The 21682-nt window shown below is 36.4% G+C and overlaps 2 protein-coding genes across 4 annotated transcripts; one reads left to right on the top strand and one right to left on the bottom strand.

The window, feature by feature from the left end:
- Nucleotides 1-894: 894 nt before the first annotated feature.
- On the bottom strand, nt 895-8613 carry LOC117335934 (ferredoxin-fold anticodon-binding domain-containing protein 1-like). Its single transcript, XM_033896218.1, has 6 exons — nt 8508-8613; nt 6676-6884; nt 5144-5300; nt 4254-4457; nt 3725-3790; nt 895-3372 (listed from the first exon to the last, which is right to left on the bottom strand). The coding sequence occupies exons 2-6, from the start codon at nt 6860-6862 to the stop codon at nt 1527-1529; spliced, it is 2460 nt and encodes an 819-aa protein (XP_033752109.1). The 5' UTR covers nt 6863-6884; nt 8508-8613; the 3' UTR covers nt 895-1526.
- Nucleotides 8552-21526, top strand: LOC117335863 (myelin expression factor 2-like). Of its 3 annotated transcripts, XR_004534504.1 has the most exons (15): nt 8552-8700; nt 9512-9687; nt 10072-10132; nt 10554-10647; nt 10894-11118; nt 14191-14344; nt 14753-14857; nt 15797-15868; nt 16216-16853; nt 17055-17106; nt 17218-17316; nt 17516-17580; nt 20268-20373; nt 20830-20896; nt 21129-21526. XR_004534504.1 is itself a non-coding variant. In XM_033896116.1 (12 exons), the coding sequence occupies exons 1-12, from the start codon at nt 8624-8626 to the stop codon at nt 17572-17574; spliced, it is 1800 nt and encodes a 599-aa protein (XP_033752007.1). In that variant the 5' UTR covers nt 8552-8623; the 3' UTR covers nt 17575-18020. The 3 variants fall into 3 exon arrangements, 2 of the variants coding, with proteins under 2 accessions (XP_033752007.1, XP_033752005.1); XM_033896116.1 differs by lacking the exons at nt 20268-20373; nt 20830-20896; nt 21129-21526 and having other exon boundaries at nt 15797-15856; nt 17516-18020; XM_033896114.1 differs by lacking the exons at nt 20268-20373; nt 20830-20896; nt 21129-21526 and having other exon boundaries at nt 17516-18020.
- Nucleotides 21527-21682: the final 156 nt, after the last annotated feature.

Below are 21682 nucleotides of genomic sequence, written 5' to 3'. Positions count from 1 at the left end.
GATAAATATCACCGAGTACTCGGTAGTATTCCATGTTATAGAGTATTCAGTGAAGATAAATATCACCAAGTACTCGGTAGTATTCCATGTTATATAGTATTCTGTGAAGATAAATATCACCGAGTACTCGGTAGTATTCCATGTTATAGAGTATTCAGTGAAGATAAATATCACTGAGTACTCGGTAGTATTCACTGTAATAGAGTATTCAGTGAAGATAAATATCACCGAGCACTCGGTAGCATTCCATGTTATAGAGTATTCAGTGAAGATAAATATCACTGAGTACTCGGTAGCATTCCATGTTATAGAGTATTCAGTGAAGATAAATATCACTGAGTACTCGGTAGTATTCCATGTTATAGAGTATTCAGTGAAGATAAATATCACCGAGTACTCGGTAGTAAGATAAATATCATCGAGTACTCGCTAGTATTCACTGTTATAGAGTATTCAGTGAAGATAAATATCACCGAGTACTCAGTAGCATTCCATGTTATAGAGTATTCAGTGAAGATAAATATCACCGAGTACTCGGTAGTAAGATAAATATCACGGAGTACTCGGTAGTATTCACTGTAATAGAGTATTCAATGAAGATAAATATCATCGAGTACTCGGTAGTATTCCATGTCAGAGTATTCAGTGAAGATAAATATCACTGAGTACTCGGTAGAATGACTTGATTCATAATAATATTGCTCATCTGTCCACCTCCAGTTCCATTTTCAGCATTAAATATAAGCTGATTACATTATCAATAATAAAACTTGATAGATTAAAATCTTAAGACTTTCTTATATATTTCTCCTAGATATGAGTTGATTTCAGACACAATATGCCGTAACATTGTTATATAAAAGGAAACGACCATATGAAAAACAATGACTATTGTTTCAAAATAGAAAAGTATTTAATATTGTAAGTAGTCTCCCTTCAACACAGATATGATTCTATATAAGTAACAACCTCCAGTCATATCCTGCTCTGTAAACAAACCGTGACTACTGCCCCTATCTTAACTCCACACCCATGAATTAGGCCACCTCCAGTAACCGTGACTACTGCCCCTATCTTAACTCCACACCCATGATTTGGGCCACCTCCAGTAACCGTGACTACTGCCCCTATCTTAACTCCACACCCATGATTTGGGCCACCTCCAGTAACCGTGACTACTGCCCCTATCTTAACTCCACTCCCATGATTTGGGCCACCTCCAGTAACCGTGACTACTGCCCCTATCTTTACTCCACGCCCATGATTTGGGCCACCTCCAGTAACCGTGACTACTGCCCCTATCTTAACTCCACGATCATGATTTGGGCCACCTCCAGTAACCGTGACTACTGCCCCTATCTTTACTCCACTCCCATGATTTGGGCCACCTCTAGTAACCATGACTACCGCCCCTATCTTAACTCGACCCCCATGATTTGGGCCACCTCCAGTAACCGTGACTAGTGCCCCTATCTTAACTCCACACCCATGATTTGGGCCACCTCCAGTAACCGTGACTACTGTCCCTATCTTAACTCCACGCCCATAATTTGGGCCACCTCCAGGCGTATCCTGCTCTGTAACTGCCAGCAGGTGTTATAAGACAATACTCGATCATGTGACAGGAAGATAAGTCTGTAACACCGACTACGACATCGAGTAGGCCTGTCTGTCTGTATGTCTTTGTACATTTCTAACAATTCTACTGAAGATATCTCCTCACCCGCAACACTCCTTATGATGTCGTTGTATAGCAGGGTGTCGAAGGCTCCCTCGGGTTTCTCCCAGAAACTCATGTCAAAAGTAAAAGAAATTGGGTATAAACTAACAGTTTTAAACATTGGCCAGTCACCATCTTTCCTTCTGAACTGTTGAGTGACTCTTCTGTCAGTAGACCAGAGCAGAGTCTCGTGTGGAATCTGATACATACACATAGACAGTTTGACAACATCAAACACCAGAATAGGTCGTCGTGGTTTATCTTCAGGACAATACACCATTACTGAGCCAATGGTTTTACATCCATCATCACCATGGATACACATATTTATTGTGCCAAGTGAACATACACCTGTAGATAATAAATTCAGTTTTCCTGTTTGTTCTAGCTGAATTTTCCCACATGATCCAAGTGCTGAGTTTACTTTGGTACACAGTTGTTTAGCACACTCCATATTTTCTTCTTGTTTATCTTCCTCTAAAGAAATTTCTGGTAAAACACATATCATTTCTACTCCCCATGGCTGTATGTTGGGACTGACCTGGCAACGTCTATACACATCTCCTGTTGCTATGGCAATTTGTTTTGGATTACTATTTGTATGATGTATCAAGTCATCTAAATGTTCGAGCATTGACATTCGCAGATGTTCATCATCCGGTGAGATATCTGTATCCCATTGTGTGGCTTCTGTACGGATATCTGTTTCTGTCGGCTCTTTCCTTGTCTCTGCATAGCCATCTCTATCCTCTCCAAGGTTTGACCTTGTACTTGAGTTAGCTTCCTCTGTAACGTTTGACCTTGTATCTGAGTCAGCACCCTCTGTAACCTTTGACCTTGTATTTGAGTTAGCTCCTTCTGTAATGTCTGACCTTGTACTTGAGTTAGCACCCTCTGTAACCTTTGACCTTGTATTTGAGTTAGCACCCTCTGTAACCTTTGACCTTGTACTTGAGTTAGCACCCTCAGCTATGGGACCATAACATGACAGTTGATTCCTGGTACCCAGATAGTAACACTGATTTGAATATGTGTCGCATAGAAGTGCATCACCACTTGTAGATTTTTTGTCGGGTACAGAAATGTCGAGGCATTCAGGTGTGTCATTCTGTGTTACACCTGTGTTGTCATCGTATATAAATGTTTTGTTGTGTGAAGGTGTGCCCAGCATTACATTGGAATTAATCTCTGTACCAGTGTCTACATCTGAATCTGATATATGAAGAGTGTCGGTGTGCTGTGCTAATGACTTCACTGATGAAGTTTCTGTACTCTGTGCTAATGACTTCACTGATGAAGTTTCTGTACTCTGTGCTAATGACTTCACTGAGAAAGTGTCTGTACGTTGTGCTAATGACTTCACTGATGAAGTGTCTGTACTCTGTGCTAATGACTTCACTGATGAAGTGTCTGTACTCTGTGCTAATGCCTTCGCTGATGAAGTGTCTGTACTCTGTGCTAATGCCTTCACTGATGAAGTGTCTGTACATCGTGCTAATGCCTTCAGCGGCTTTCCAGACCTCTCCAATGGTTGCTGTAAGATAGGAGTTCCAACATTCACCAGTCTGACGAAGCCATCACCAGTAACAAGCCGTTCCTCCAGTTGTTTTCTCACCTCAAACACGGGGTTACCAGGCTCCTCATGCAGCCTCCTGCAAAACAGAATCACCCATGTCGGTCAAAAATGGCCATCTTATTTGTTTTAGTTGACATCTTTACCTCCCCATCCATCCTAGCGCTACCCCAACTCAGCACATTCAGGTGATTTAGGGTGTGGGAGTCATATTGGCTTTCTAATTTATAAAATTAGTAACAATAAAATTATACATACATTTTGTACAGGTAATTTATCTTATTCAGCCAGAAAGGTTTATTATTTTACTGGTACTTGATTACTAAACATCTTTTCGCCATTGAATAATAAATTTATGTTAAGTGAAATGATCTACCTGTTGACTTTGAGAGACAAATGATGCTTGATTGGTACTTTATCTGGAACAGGGCACTTCCTCTGCCTTCTCAAATACATGGGTTATTGCCCTTTCTGTATGAAATCCTTTATCCTGACTTCTGTAAATAAAGTTATTATAAGTTAGTAGTTCCTAATATATTTGTAGAAAGGATAACAAAATAAGAAGCAAGTAATTATTACATATTCATTTTCTTCAATAATCTTTCATGATCCTAAGAAATACATTTCCTAATTACCAGATAAATCATTGGTAAACAAGAAGTCTAATTCAGTCTAACGATACTGATTTTGGCTTTGACCTTCAAACTTTTAAACTGACAACAAAATTAATCTGATTGTAATTTCAGAGTTTGTATGTCCATGCTTGCTTAACGTGCAGGTGTCGGTGTAAGTTTAAGTTACATGTTACAAGTCAGATTAATTGACAAGCATGCACCATCCTAATGTAACTTTGTTTTATGTTAGGAAAAGCATTATTGGAAACTAGTTTAATTCAGTCTCCAAATTCTGTAATCTCTGGCTTCTATCAAAGTGTTATATCACACTGACGGATTTACATACCTGAATCCAGTACTATTGTACTGTTCATAGCTGTCAGTCTGAAAGGGTACGGCTCTCCTGAGAATGAACCCAGTATTGGCTGCCATGGAAACCACTTGCCAACTGTTCTGCCAAGCTCTCATTGGTTTATCAGCTGGTGACCCTCCTTGACCTTTGCATAAGGTCACCAAAATTTTACCATTTTCTTTCAGTACATTGGAAGCACTAACAAAAATATGTAAAAAAAAAATTATATAATATACAATGAATCATTTTACAGTTGGTTGGATTACAGCCAAATTTGTTTTGAAACATCATTTGGCGATAGCAATCATAATTTATAAAAATAAGGTAGGTTGGACCCCTGGAGACAAGAGTTGAGGGGCCCCAAAAGGGGAACTTTGGGGAATATTTGCTTTAAAATGCTACTTCGCCTTAAATGCCTTCATTGACTACATCCAAATTTAGTCGGAAACATCATTAGGGGAGGGCAATTAAAATTTATATAAATGAGGCTTGTCCAACCCCTGGGGACAGAAGGGTAAGGCCCAAAAACAATAACTTGGATGTTTAGCTTTAAGATGCTACTCCTCTTTCAAGCCAAAATGAATAAAGACCGAATTTGATCTGAAACATTATTGTCTGTGAATAGACAATTTATGGTAAGGACGCTGGATTGAGCCCTTCTGATTGAGGGTGTGTCCCTGCTGTAAGTATTCGTCAGATGACCGTTTAGGTCCAAGGGCCTCTTGTTTCTAAAATCCAATAATGCTTTCCTATGGACAATTTAAGTTAATGAATTTCTTAAGGAACGTTGATGAAACCAGGTGCAGTAAGGTCAAAGTCACAAGTACATTATCCTTGTGAATTAGTGGATAAATGTATCACAAAAGTTGTATGTAGTATGTTACCTCAGAAAGAAGTCCTCAAGTAGCTTTCTGTTTTTCTTTATGTTGGATTTCCCACCCACATGGGGAAAATTGAAAATGATTCTGTCAAATCCCTTGCTTTTTAAATGAATGTTTTCATGGAGCTTAGTAGCATCGACTTGGAATAGCACTGTAAGACCTGAAAATTGAAGATAATCGGGTAAGAACAGGTGCACACAGTGGAAAGAAACTGCAGTGATCAGCAGACACACAGTCAGTGAAGTTTCAAAAAGAATGTTCCAATGAAAACCTGAAGTTATCTGGACAACTAAGATTAATTCAATCTACAATTATAGTAAAAATGACATAACTTCAATAAAAATAGGCAGATCAAAGTAAGGTCTAGATACACAACTTCAGTGTGTGTTGGCTATATCTACAAAACAGTTTTAATTAGTACTGTTCAATTCACAAATTTTCAATGAAAATTATCTGGAAGAGCAGTTTGTCTGGACAAGATGGATAGACGGTCGTACAGATAGATCGACTTGTTGGGTATAGTGTTTTATCTGTGAACTTGTGTGATGCAACACACAAGTTTTGGTTTGATACGGATTTCACTTTTATTGCCATTCATTTTGTTGCTAAAAAAGCACATGTGCAGAGAGGTTTAATGATGAATTATGGGATAAAACACAAATTTACATTCAATCTTATCTCCTGTAGGCAATGAAGATATTTGCACAGAATGAATTGTGAATTCACCCCACAAGTATATCTGAGTGAGTGCAGGCAGACAGACAACCTGCTTCCATTTCATCCTCCTAACTTTCTCATGATATAACTAAATAGAAAGGTATGTGATTTGATTGATAGTAAAATGACAACCATGTAGTAAGCCATCTGTGACGACATAAATTATAGCATATATGCAACACAGCAAAACTCTGACCTACATTCTGACCTTTGACCTACATCAAAGAAAAAGTTTGTGTGGGCTCTCTTCACTGCTTGTAACTGGGTCTAGGTGAATCGGTGTGTCATTTGTACCAAAAGTAGGCCACTGACCTACATTTTGACCTACATCAAAGAAAAACGTTTTTTCTGGGCCTGATCTTCTTGTCCTTTGAACTTCTTACTTGGGGCATTAAGGTTCATCTTGCATGGGATTCACTTGCATTTAACTTCTGATATTGCTTACTAAGATTATTAATATTCCTGAACTCATTCGCATCAATACCGCATTTCAAATACCCTCGGTATGATTGGTCTGTCAATGTGTTGAATTAGTTCCAACACAAATTTCTTAGTATAATCAAATGTCTAATTTCAAATACAGTGGTCTTGACCTTGACTTAATATAAACATTTTAAACACATTCTCGCAACTCAACGTAACATCTGATGTGAAGTTTCAGAAAGTTCGGCCATCTGGATTGAGATATGTTTCCTGAAATGAAAGTGCTAATGGACAGATGGATGGACGGCCATGATTACTATATATGGCACCAGCCATGTAGTGCCCTAATAATTACCACTGTTAATCATTACTGGTATACCTCTTAAACAACTTACCATGTTTTCGAAGTTGTTGGATACATTGTCCTGATGCTTGGTGTTTGGTTATGGAGTCCTCAGACTCTAAGCTAGTGGTGGTCACACGTCGGAGAGTTTCGTTTGAGTATTGGGATAGCAATGACACAGAGAATGAGAAATCTCCTTCTCCTACAAGTAGCACATCACCATGGATACTGTCATCCATTTCAAAGGCAGTCTATGAATACCTTAAAAAATCAATGTGTTTAGCTATATTTCATTTTCAAAACTACCTGGGAAATAATACATAATACATGTATACACAAAATGTATATTAAAACGTATAATACACACCAAATATAATAATACATGTACATATATAACACACCCAATGTGATAATATATTACATACAAAAATATAATTATGCACACAAAATGTAATATACAATACATATATAATACACACTAAATGTAATATACAATACATATATAATACACACCAAATATAATAATACATGTACATATAAAACACACCCAATGTAATAATATACATGTACATACAAAAATATAATTATGCACACAAAATGTAATATACAATACATATATAATACACACTAAATGTAATATTGTTTTATTCTATCTATAGTAATCATCTTTTCAACAATCAGAGATTTTTTTTTAACTCCCTGCCTAGTTACAAAAACAAGAGGCCCATGGGTCTTGTTGAAGTTTTTACCTTTCATTGTGTAAAGATTGTAAAAACGCTTCTGCACTGTTCACTGTGTATTTTAAATATAATGTTACAAATAAGAATACAACGTAACAAACATGATAACGCCACGTAAAGAACAGACAACTCTCATACAAATTCACGACAGGCCATTGGTCATATCTGACTTAAACGGATCCTATATAGTACATTAAATTGTAAGTATGTTATAATATATACTCAGTAGCAGTAATTAGTGGTAAACAACAATTCAAATAAGATTGTTTAAATTATACTGTATGCTGGCCATGGCGTCATCTTGGACTACTGAGCAACCCAAAAATAACAACATCTTGTTGGCTTTAATTACCTTTTTCAACATCCCAACAATTTCCAACTTGATGCTGATGGAACTGGAGAAAAAGTTTAAAAAGTACTGTTTTCAAGATGGTGGCCAGACCAACCCCAAAAAATAACAACATTTGGTCAGGACCATATCAGGATCATTTCAGAACCCCACTGATGGAACTTGAGAAGAAGTTTGAAATGTGAAAAGTTTAATTATACACGGCGAAAGACAAATTTTTAAGCATGATGAGTATATCTTATCAGCAGCGCTTCTCAAGTGGCAGATGGTTAGTTAGTGTCAGTAAGTGCTGCCCTCCTCCTTTCTCAACATAGACCAGCTATTGTGGTGTTTATTTTTTGTGAGTTTGATTAAATTTAAAAAAAAAACTAAATTAAAGACAAATTTAAATGGTGTGATAATAGTGCATTATTTCAAAGAAGATTAAAAAAATTAATCCTTGACAATCTGTAAAGACTTTTCTGACCATAAATATATATCAAATGGGTGAAATGTTCATCAAAACCTTTTTTCGTGTTTTTTCATTATTTCAAAAAAGAAAAAAAATATGGAAATGAATATTCCAGGGAGATCACTCTTGAACTTGCTCTGAACACAAAATTGAAACAGGCTATAGCCTCTAACATATTCTCCGCTTTGGATGTATTTCAGATTTAAATATATATATATAAGGCCTTATTAATCACACACAGAAAGAAATCATATCAATATATTATATCAAGGAAACACGAAACACACTAAATCTGCACGATTCAGCCCAAGAAAACGTCATGTGAAACACACGTGTTAGCTTACCATGCGTTCATTTCTTTTCTTGGTAGTTACGATCCGCAATTTACATCAACCCAATTTTAACAGTCACGTGACCGACGCCATCGCCTTGAAAGAACTGCCACACAAAAGAAATCAGCATGGATATGTCATCTAATGAGCATGACAATTACGAACAAAATAGTCCAAATGATAGATATGGCGGAAATACGGAACGGTTAGTATTATTTTGCATGCAAATATGGCCGTCTTCATCCTTAAATTTGTTGGGAGAAACGGTCGGGTTAGGTACCGCATGCCTGCCTTGATTTTGTTCTTCCTGGTGTAATAAGAATGTCATCTCGATGTGGCATTCACCTATAGATCCATAAATTACACGGTTTGCCTTTAAAGAAGAGAACAAAAGTTTCTGATAATTCCGTCCTATTATGCCTTATTCCCTTCCATAATCAGTTTTCTAGGAACTTAAATGTGATGTGGGTGTACTTGCAGCTTTTACGAAAGAAGGGAGATAACCTACTTCTACTAATGACATCCTCTAAATAGATGCCCCTCCTATTGGATAGGATTGTCTAAATTAATGTCTATTTATTGGGGGGGGGGGGGGGGGGTGTTCTGGCAAAAATGTTTGTTATATTAATATTGGTACCAATATAGATGCTACTAATAGTTATGGCATTTGTTTGGCCTTGGTCTTAAATCATGTAAATGGTAAACCAGTAACTAAGGCAATATCCCAGCACATTTCTAATTAAGCGGGCCAACCCAGATACTCAACATGTTAACATAACAGTGTGATCATGTGCTGAATAAACTTTAAAATGCCCATCGGATAGACAAGGAGAATAGTTTTTATATGCCCATCATATGTTGGAATAAGATTTAGTAAAGTGTAAGGTACTATATCGTAATACCTAATGCTATCATCTGCCAGGCAGATCATATAAAATTTTCCGGAAATATTCAGTCCTACATAATTATATGTATCATAACCATTATTGACATTAAACTGTTGATCTATATTATAGGTCACCAGAAAGATCAAGGTCACGTTCACCAATTAGACGCTCAGGGTCAAGGTCACCAAGAAGAGACAGCAGGGACAGACCTAGACGCATTAATCTCATTTCCAAGCGATGTATCATCAGCAATGTTCCGTATGAAATGAAATGGCAAGACATCAAAGACATCTTCAGAAAAGAAGGTTGTTATAAACATTTCCAATGAGAAATTACAGAATATAAATGTATATTACTTCCTAAATGTGAGCTGGTCAGGTGTAGGCATTGTGACCCCAATAACTTTATTCCTATCATAGTATGTGGGAAAGTTCATTGACGAAAAGAACTTGTTTTGTGTTCATACCTGGGATTATAATCAGAAAGCAATTTGAATTAATTATAACTTAATACTATTTTAGTAAGAGAAATAAAATGTTCCTCATTAACACAATACAATGGTTTCTAATTAACTTTTAAGTTTATTGTACATCTGTTATTGCCATTTAGTCTCAACTATTACCAAAATATCAATGAACTTAAAAACTAACATCAATTACCAGGTTATATCAAGAAAATATCTATTTCAGTTGGAGAAGTGTCCTATGTTGAAATGTGGGAGAACCCCGATGGAAAGTCAAGAGGAGCAGGGTTGGTACATTTGGTATTTCTGACAACCTGGCTCACAGTAACAAGATAAATGCCAATTTCTCTTCAGACTTAAAACAATTGTGCATTAACATAAATTAAAATTGCTTGTATCATAATAAGAAGTGTGTCTGGCAGATTGGTCATTGAAATTATGTCGGCACAAATATATGATGTACTTCAACAGAGTAATGGTAGTTTTCTATAACTGACAAAAGATGTTTGGGACTGACCAAAGAGGCAAGTTTTAAAAGGATAATTGATAACATATATATATCTGGCTCTGCCACATTTTATGCAATTTAGATTACTGTTTAATTTTGTCGTCATACTAGCAATCAACTGTAATGGCATCATGGACTCAATGAAATATTTATACAAGGAGAAATCCATTGTAAAAGAGAATTTGTGTAAATTTGTATAGTATCATCGAGTTCAAGGACAAAGACACAGCCAGGAAAGCCATAGAAGTAATGCACCGGTACAAGATGAAGGACAGAAACATAGTTGTACGAGAGGTAAGTAACATGTGAGTCACTGTCGATAAAAAAGATGGGATAAGATAAAGGACAGAAACATAGTTGTACGAGAAGTAAGTAACATGTATAAAATATAAAAAAAAAAGGTTATCTATAAGTATCTATAGTTGATTTAACAGAACAACTGTATGATGAAAAAAAATATAACGGTTATCTATACTAGTATAGTTGATTAAACGTAACACCCAACTGTCTGACGAGAGTGATTTATGTCTAACTTCACAGGAGCGAGAGAGCGACCAGAACCAGATTGGAGCAGCTAGAGGAGGTGGCGGTGGAGGAGGAGGAGGGGGGTCAGGCATGATGGGAAGTGGCCCTGGAATGATGGGAAGCATGGGTGGAGGCATGATGGGAAATATGAGTGGCGGAGGAAACATGGGTGTAAGCCAGCAAGTTCTCAACAACTTGGGCATCGAAGGACCTGTCACCAACACTCTGTTTGTGTCCAATGTAAGTCTTACTCAAATCCCTGTGTAGATGTTTGTATCCAATGTAAGTGTTCTTACTCAAATCCCTGTGTAGATGTTTGTGTCCAATGTGAGTCTTACTCAAATCCCTGTGTAGATGTTTGTGTCCAATGTAAGTCTTACTCAAATCCCTTTGTAGATGTTTGTGTCCAATGTGAGTCTTACTAAAATCCCTGTGTAGGTGTTTGTGTCCAATGTAAGTGTTCTTACTCAAATCCCTGTGTAGATGTTTGTGTCCAATGTAAGTCTTACTCAAATCCCTGTGTAGATGTTTGTGTCCAATGTGAGTCTTACTCAAATCCCTGTGTAGATGTTTGTATCCAATGTAAGTCTTACTCAAATCCCTGTGTAGATGTTTGTGTCCAATGTGAGTCTTACTCAAATCCCTGTGTAGATGTTTGTATCCAATGTAAGTCTTACTCAAATCCCTGTGTAGATGTTTGTATCCAATGTAAGTGTTCTTACTCAAATCCCTGTGTAGATGTTTGTGTCCAATGTAAGTGTTCTTACTCAAATCCCTGTGTAGATGTTTGTGGTCCAATGTAAGTCTACTCAAAATCCCTGTGTGTAGATGTTTGTATCCAATGTAAGTGCTTACTCAAATCCCTGTGTAGATTGTTTGTGCCATGTAAGTGTTCGTACTCAAATCCCTGTGTAGATGTTGTGATCCAATGTAAGTTCTTACTCAAATCCCTGTGTAGATGTTTGTGTCCAATGTGAGTCTTACTCAAATCCCTGTGGTAGATGTTTTGTCCCAATGTAATGTTCTTACTCAAATCCCTGTGTAGATGTTTGTATCCAATGTAAGGTCTTACTCAAAATCCCTGTGTAGATGTTTGGTATCCAATGTAAGTCTTACTCAAATCCCTGTGTAGATGTTTGTGTCCAATGTAAGTGTTCTTACTCAAATCCCTGTGTAGATGTTTGTGTCCAATGTAAGTCTTACTCAAATCCCTGTGTAGATGTTTGTATCCAATGTAAGTCTTACTCAAATCCCTGTGTAGATGTTTGTATCCAATGTAAGTGTTCTTACTCAAATCCCTGTGTAGATGTTTGTATCCAATGTAAGTGTTCTTACTCAAATCCCTGTGTAGATGTTTGTATCCAATGTAAGTCTTACTCAAATCCCTGTGTAGATGTTTGTATCCAATGTAAGTCTTACTCAAATCCCTGTGTAGATGTTTGTATCCAATGTGAGTCTTACTCAAATCCCCGTGTAGATGTTTGTGTCCAATGTGAGTCTTACTCAAATCCCTGTGTAGATGTTTGTATCCAATGTAAGTCTTACTCAAATCCCTGTGTAGATGTTTGTGTCCAATGTAAGTCTTACTCAAATCCCTGTGTAGATGTTTGTGTCCAATGTAAGTCTTACTCAAATCCCTGTGTAGATGTTTGTGTCCAATGTAAGTGTTCTTACTCAAATCCCTGTGTAGATGTTTGTATCCAATGTAAGTGTTCTTACCCAAATCCCTGTGTAGATGTTTGTATCCAATGTAAGTGTTCTTACTCAAATCCCTGTGTAGATGTTTGTGTCCAATGTAAGTCTTACTCAAATCCCTGTGTAGATGTTTGTGTCCAATGTAAGTGTTCTTACTCAAATCCCTGTGTAGATGTTTGTATCCAATGTAAGTCTTACTCAAATCCCTGTGTAGATGTTTGTGTCCAATGTGAGTCTTACTCAAATCCCTGTGTAGATGTTTGTATCCAATGTAAGTGTTCTTACTCAAATCCCTGTGTAGATGTTTGTGTCCAATGTAAGTCTTACTCAAATCCCTGTGTAGATGTTTGTATCCAATGTGAGTCTTACTCAAATCCCTGTGTAGACGTTTGTGTCCAATGTAAGTCTTACTCAAATCCCTGTGTAGATGTTTGTATCCAAGGTAAGTGTTCTTACTCAAATCCCTGTGTAGATGTTTGTATCCAATGTGAGTCTTATTCAAATCCCCGTGTAGATGTTTGTGTCCAATGTAAGTGTTCTTACTCAAATCCCTGTGTAGATGTTTGTGTCCAATGTGAGTCTTACTCAAATCCCTGTGTAGATGTTTGTGTCCAATGTAAGTCTTACTCAAATCCCTGTGTAGATGTTTGTGTCCAATGTAAGTCGTACTCAAATCCCTGTGTAGATGTTTGTGTCCAATGTAAGTCTTACTCAAATCCCTGTGTAGATGTTTGTATCCAATGTAAGTCTTACTCAAATCACTGTGTAGATCGATGTTTGTGTCCAATGTAAGTGTTCTTACTCAAATCCCTGTGTAGATGTTTGTGTCAAATGTAAGTGTTCTTACTCAAATCCCTGTGTAGATGTTTGTGTCCAATGTAAGTCTTACTCAAATCACTGTGTAGATGTTTGTGTCCAATGTAAGTCTTACTCAAATCCCTGTGTAGATGTTTGTATCCATTGTAAGTGTTCTTACTCAAATCCCTGTGTAGATGTTTGTATCCAATGTAAGTGTGTATCCAATGTAAGTGTTCTTACTCAAATCCCTGTGTAGATGTTTGTATCCAATGTAAGTGTTCTTACTCAAATCCCTGTGTAGATTAACAGAGATGAGGTAATCGGAAAGAGAACCTGGCATATCAGTTGAACCTAAATGCTAATGGTTTCCTTTCTCTAAAACATTTTGGGGTTATTTCTCTTCCTTTATTTGTTAATGTTTAAAATGTAATTTTAACTAAGATCATTCCACTACCCATGTTTTAAGCAAATATTTGCTAATGAATGAAAATTTCGGAGTAAAATGTTTTCAATTGCCAGAGGTCTTGTTGTAATGAATGGAATTTTTGTCATCAAAACAAACTTATCAGTAGATACTCAATATTCCAGGCACAAATATATCTCCTAAATAATTGGTTAATTAATAGAGGTTAATTGTAACAAGGAGCAATAAAATTGATGGCGCTGACCATCATAGAAAACCAGGTTAATATTAAAGTCTTGTTGATGGATTCAGACCAACTTGTCCACAAATAAGTATGCTAGTGGTTGCAGAAAGGTCAAGAATTAATATGTATCTTAAACGTTTGAGTTTAAACTTTTGATTATTTTCTTATATAGCTGGACTACAAGGTTACCTGGAAAAAGATGAAGGATGTGTTCAAGCTGGCAGGAAATGTGCTAAGGGCAGAGATCAAACTGGATAAGGATGGGAAGAGTCGTGGGATAGGGACTGTGGTGTTTGAGTTCCCAATGGAGGCTCTCCAGGCTATTTGTATCCTTACATAGACTTAGTTTATTGTTTGTACATGTTGATTGTAGACAAGATACAGACCAATCAAATAATATCTACTCCATGTAGACTTCTTCTGATTAACCACTCTACTGAGTGTTTACAGGTGATAATAATCTAGAACACTTTAAGTAAAACTTGAGCCTAATTAGTAGAGAATGGTATTTTACATAGTTTTGACCCTGTAATGTTTGTTTAAATAACTAGCCCTAATTAGTAGAGAATGATATTTTACTTAGTTTTGACCCTGTAATGTTTGTGTACATACTGCTTTGGAAGATCAAATGTGTATATGAAAAAAATTCTGTTACTTTTGTCTTGCGAGATTTTTTTTTTGTATTCAATTTATTAATACTTTAAAATTTAGTTTTATCCTTAATCCACAAAAAGCTATGTTTAACAACCAGACATTATTTGACCGACCAATGAGGGTGAAGATGGATACTCCACCAGGTGGTGCTACAGGAGGCAGATCATCACAGGCTCAACTTCCAAGTAAGATCACTGATAGGTATCTGTAGCCATCCTGAAGATAGTCATAATTCAGTCAACAATCCACAGATGTTTTAGCCTATTTTCAGACTCCGATAGAGATATGTTTGACACGAACATGTCATAATTCAAACAACAATACACAGATGTTTTAGCCTATTTTGAGACTCAGAGATATTTTTAGTCCCCTACCGGTGAAACCGGGGGACTATAGGTTTTGCCTGCATCTGTCTGTCTGTCCGTCCGTCCGGTTAAAGTTTTATAATGGCACACCATTCACTTAATAATGGTATTAGGATGCTGATTTTTTGCATAGAGGTTCTTTGGGTGTGTGGCATTACTTGTGTATGCTTAAAACTGAAAAAAATATTTTCTTTTTTGGAAAATTTTGGCATATTATGAACTTAACTGTTTTCTCTGTATTCTTGAGGTTAAAGTTTTGTAATGGCTCTCCATTCACTTAGTAATGGTATTACTTCTATGCTGTGCTATGCAGAATCATGTTTATATTTCAATCCAAGGCGGTTATTACACATTTCACTTTAAATTTGCTTTAGATTCTTTTACTCTGTACAGTAGACATACCAGAAGAATACCTGAATATCTTTTAGGGGCAGGAAACATTGTTTATTCAACCCAATTGAGTTGAATTTACACATTGTTTGGAATGAACTTATTTTCATAAAATGATCATGTTTCAGTTTTGGCTAAACTTTTTTACTCAAATTTGGCTAAAGTTTTAACTTGAGGGCACCGGTAGGGGACATGTATTGGTTTAGCAATACTCACAGAATTCTTGTTAACATGAGCATGTAGTACTAGTGTATGATTTGTTTTTGGCCAGAAAGTACCTTTGTGTTTATTCCTATCTACACTTAATATTCGTGGAACTAAAATTTCCATAATGGTTTCAGGAGATTGATTATGGCATTGTTATAACAGGTGGACTGAAGTCAGTTGGAATGGGCCTTGGGGCAGGAGGACAGCCACTACAGAATATTGGTCAGATAAACTGTAAATACAAATCAAATTAATGAGTTACATTTGAAAAAATATCCATAATTTATTTTGTCGTAATATATGACAGCGGATAGACATTCCTGAATATTTCACTTATTTGCATGAGATTAAAATTGTATTACTGGTATAACTTGCATATCAAAACCAGAAACCTACATAATTCTGCTTTTGTCTACTTGTACTATTGTGAATATGACAAAGACTTAATATTGAACTTGTTTTATTTGAATAGCATCTCAATCTTAATGGATTTATATATCCTGGTAGTAATAACTTCTGAGTTTTATTGTAGTGTCGGTTAGATATGGACTCTAGTAACTGTTTTATATATTTGTTTGCAGCTGGAGGTGGTTATGGAATGGGCAGTGGTGGATCCATGGGGATGGGAGGCAATAATATGGGGATGGGAGGTGGTAATATGGGAATGGGTGGTGGCGGTGGTATGGGAATGGGAGGGGGTATGGACAACAGTATGGTCGGCATGGGAGGCAACATGGGCACTGGAATGTCTGGGATGGGCGGCATGGGCTCCAACATGGGTATGTCAGGAAACATGGGAACAGGCATGAGCAGCAACATGGGAATGGGAATGGGAACAGGCATGGCTGGCACTGGTAACCTCGGCTCCAATATGGGGATGTCTGGTGGCATGAACGACAGCTTCTCCAGCAGCATGGTGTCAGGGGGAATGGGCAACACCGGTTACGGCACCAACACTGGTATGGGTACAGGTCTGGGAGATCAGCTCCGCAGCATGGGCAGCAATATGGGCAGCAGCAGTTACAACACTGGCATGATGGACTCTATGGGCAGTTCCTCTGGCAATATGGGAAGCAGTAGTTACAATTCTATGGGTAGCTCCTTCAGCTCCTCTGACCGGTCCAGCCAGCGTGACCGTGACCGCAGTGGTGACAGAGGTGATCGTGGGGGAAGAAACCTTGGCACTCGGCCAGACAACTGTACAGTCGTCGTGAAAAATGTAAGCTGGCACATCTGTTATGTAGCTGCTCTTAGTTTCTACTCGAAGGAATGTTAATTTGCCAAGCAACCACAATTTCTGGTTTGAATATTTCTCTTATATTAATGAATATCTTTTATGGAAAAAAATGTTCCTAGAATGAAGTTGAACAGGTACACACAGTTTTGTATTCATTTTGATGAAATCTTATGTATTTTTCAGCTTCCTTGGTCACTGACATGGCAGTCCCTTAGAGACAAATTTAGGACATGTGGTGAGTCAACTAATTCAGCACAGCCATTCTTAAAGATATGTCACTATTTACTGTAGATATTGGTCAGTGGCTACGATATTTTTTATAACCGCAACAATCTTTTTTCTATAGCTGATGTGAAGTATGCAGAAATAAAGATGGAAAATGGTAAATCTCAAGGATGGGGACTCGTTCGATTTGGTTCTGCTGAAGATGCTCAGAGAGCAATATGTATCCTTATAAATCTAAACATACTTCACTCTCATACTGACAGAGTTTTTATCAGTTCTCTAGATATTGTAATCAACATTTCTTCCGATGCTGAATGTGACTTATCAATATGCATTTTGAAGTATAATAGTTCTTAAAATAAGTACCCTATAGTCAGAGATCAGTTTCTTGTTGTCATTTGATCCTTGACCATTACCAGCTGCTATGAACAGGACACGAGTGGACGGACGGGAAATAGATGTGAAGCTCTACCGCTAAATGACGGTACTGCTTGCATTCACAAACTGGTTTCTCTTGGTGGTCCGTGGTCATTGACCATTTGGCAGTTTGGGATTTATAAACTCTTTGTGTCCAAAGTTGTTGATGTTCGTCGTCAGTAGTTTGTGGGTTTTAGCAATGTTTTGTTGTGACCTCGGCCAGGTTATTATGTTTGGGGATTACCATTTAACTACATACACATATGATTGTTTGATCACGAAAGGATGGGAACTCTGGTCACACCTTATCCATTGAACCGCGGACTGACCTTGCGTAGTAATACTGGATTTTTTTAGTCGTGTATAGACTTCTGAATCATCTATGTGTTATGTAGTATCGATGGTGTGTTACTGATGTTGTTGTCATCCTGGTCTCGATATAATCATGCATTATCATTAACATGCTTCCATGTTTGTCATCATCACCAAATAAAAAGTCTCTTTGTAGGTTTGAGTTTTTATTTTTTTGTTTCTCATCTACTTGATATATGCAGTATCATGTACTTCATGGAATGTGGGTTTTAAGTTACCTGCGGAGCTATTCAGGAATGTTGAATTATGATGTTTTGATACATGTACATTGTGTATTGTTTGGTGGATACTTTTCCATATCTTTGCTGTATTTAAAAACCATTTCACCTCCATTGTCCATATCATTGTTGTAGTAATTTTGAAGGTATTTATCATTACCGGTAGTTATATGACATTGTCTTTTCATGAGAAAATTTACAGATACAGGGAAGTTATTCCATTAGTTTTAAGAGTGTGAAAAATTGTGTTTGTTTACAGAGATTTTATTTCCATCTTTGTGTTGTACTATACGGAGATAATAGGAACTATGTATTTGTTGAGCATTGTTTTTATGAAATGTTAAATATTAATATTCATTGTTGTAGAATAGCAGAAAACTTGTCCACAGAAAGCAGTGCCTTTTTTTGCTATATACTCATTTTCTAATCGAGTTCAACTGTAGGTAAAAGATAGCTATGTTGACTTCAAAAAGCCTGTAGAATATGAAAATGATAACTGTGTTCTGAAGTGTTAGGAGTTTGATCTTTGTAATATACTTTTGCTCAAATTACAATGACTATGAATACAGGAGTTTATCACTTTAAAGATATTGAAACCTTATTTGAAAATGAAAGTTGAATGGATATAATTTCCCCTCCACAAATACAAAAACAAAAAATAGATAAATGAATAAATACGAGTGGTAATTTGGTGAGAATTTGCTCTTGAATCTGAAAATGGTTGAGGTGATTGATAAACAGAATATCGTTTGTCAGCCAAATTGTGTGAACTATTTTGTATAGTATTTTGTGTAGTAGCGGTAAAAGTTTGGTTTTCATGCTATTGTGCTGGAAATGTGACATGATGTTTACAGTATTAATATGTTGGTGTGGCGTTTTGCGAAGAAGGGATTTCTCGTGGATTTACTGACAGCATACGAGAAGGCGGGGTTGACGATATCTGCTGAGCGGGCCAGTATTTTTATGGAAATTCTGTGTGCCAAACATTTGTGTGCAGTTTTCCAGTTTTGTATGGTATCTATGCTCCAGGAGTACATGAAGATTTCACAGGTGTAACAGTTTCCCCGTTACAGGTGTTGCTACTTGTAGGGGTCTGTTCAGTACAGGTATTTCTTTGGATTTTTTAAGGTATTGAATGTGATGCTTTTGCTTTTTTAAATTCATTTATTGATGTCTTTTGTATTATATTTGTGATAAATTTGGTTTAAATATCTTCACTAATATATGATGGGCTGTTATAAATCTATTTGGAAAATAATTTGAATTTGAATGAGAAAGAACTGCTAACTATACTTTTGTTTAGTTGTGTGTCCGAACTTTCCAATCTGAAAGTAATGTGGAGAATCAGAAATTGTATGCATGATGTGAATTGTAGTTCTGTGATCCTAGCTGAACACATAATTTTGTTTGGGAAAAGTTCTTGGTCACCGAATACAAATTGTTTCATCAACTTGTGGCCTGGAGTTCGGATTGGGTTGGGATTGGAACAATTTCCCCCCTATTTTTTGGTGCTGGGTGTTTTGCTCAAAAATTGGCCTGTTCTTTCTTCGACAGTAAATTGACGTTGCGATCACACTCCTTGTAAAAGAAGTGTCTTGTTTTGTTAACTGTTTGCTATTTTCAGTGTTCAATACTTTGAAGTAACAGGAAGTAACCTTTGAATGTAACCTTTGAGTAACAACTGTATAGAAACGGCTCCCCAGGATGATCAGACAGATGGAGTGAAGATGTCCATGGAAACAATATTGATATATTTTGTGCCAATTTTGATTGTGTGGCTTATTGATTGATATTGAGTTTTTACTTGGGATTTATTAGGACTCCTACTTGCCTATGGTTTGTGTGTCGGTTGTGAAAAATTGTCTCTTGTTTTACGTTATCAGAAATTTTGTTTCTGAATTATTTATGGTAAATTATCAATGTTTAATTGCTCAATAATATCAATATATATATTTATGTTTAAATAAAGCAACTTTTATATCTTGGATTTTAATTTTTTTTATAGATTTGAAATGTTTCATTTTCCAACAAAACATATAAACTAATTTTAATTCCATTTGTTTAAAAGGTGTTGCAACCTTTTTTGATATAACTGAACTGTGTTTATGTGAAGGAGATTTTTAATATAACAGGTTCTGTATTGAATACTTTTTATTTTTGTCAGGAATAAACAAGACTGGAGTCTAGTAATAGTGTTCCAGAGTGACGACAGAGACATGTCCAGGTCAAAAGAAGAATGTCTGTATTGAGGATATCAACACTAATACATGGTAAGGCATCATATCTATTGGGCTAAACTAATGCAAAATTGAAATCATTCAATTGCATGTATATAATAGGATGAAAAATCATCATAGAGAGTTAATCCTACAATAGTTACACAAATTTGCAATGACAGGAAAAATGTTGATGTACATGTATATACTTGTAACCAAATCTTTTAAGCGATTTTCTCCTCTAAAACAATTATGCTATTATATTTGACAGTATAATCAAAATTTCTAAATTGGAAGATTTTACCATATCAACGAAATGAAAAGCAACAAGAAAATTGGTGTTTACAACTATTGAAAATAAGAAAACATAACTTTTTGATGTTTCTATGAACCATCACCATCCGACTGATAGTAAACAGAACTTTGAATATCAATCTGCTGGTCTCTTGGTTTGTTAAAAAAAACATCTCAAGTGTTGCAATAAAATAAAGCATTGGGGATCTTTTTCAGGTGTTATCTCAAGTGACAGCTGGACATCAAATCCGGTACAATAAATACACGTCCGCATAGTCACATGGTAAGTGTTGTGAAGTACATAGGCCTGATCAATTCATTCTTTTTAGTAGGCTCGATGTTTGGTGACCTGCGTAACTTACTTTTAAAATAAACCATTAAAAAAGAAATGTGATCAAAAGATCGATTTTTGGCATTATTTTCATCCTGCATTAGTTTTCAAACAACCTTTCACATGCATGTCAGTATTGAATTAGTTTCTTGAAATATTTCATCTTATTCTTAATCTGTTTCAGGTATTCTGAATTCCAATGATGAATAACTTGAAATTGTTGGACCAGTGAAGAAAACTGATGAATCAGTGTAGACCAATACAAGCATGTCTTGTATACAGGACCGTCGTAGACAACCTGAGTTGGACTCCTGAACAATTTGACTTTTCCTCTGGCAAAAGACCTGACTATTAGTAATTATATTGGCAGGATTTCTTGTGTTAAAGTAGGAAGTGAAGGCACCGATTACCTTTGGAGACAGACATGCTGACTACAGCATCAAGATATCAGGACGCATGATTATAATTGACTTTCAGCGAGTCTCACATTTGCTGATTCTCCAGGCGGGTCATGCAAATAAGTTTTTGAATGGATTTAATAAGACCTCATTAAATACTGAAATGATGACTCACAGAAAATAATCTTTTGCTTGTTTTTAAGTTACTGAAAGTTTAAATTACTCAAAAGGGCATTATGACTGTAAAACGGTAAAGACAAGAATTACATATAGAAGGAGTGATCCCAACACAGTGTTTCGTCCAGAAATTTATTCCTTCAATTGTTCACATGTTTCGACT

Source organism: Pecten maximus, chromosome 10 (assembly GCF_902652985.1).
Source record: "Pecten maximus chromosome 10, xPecMax1.1, whole genome shotgun sequence".
Classification (NCBI taxonomy): domain Eukaryota; kingdom Metazoa; phylum Mollusca; class Bivalvia; order Pectinida; family Pectinidae; genus Pecten; species Pecten maximus.
This window is presented reverse-complemented; position numbering and strand designations above follow the sequence as displayed.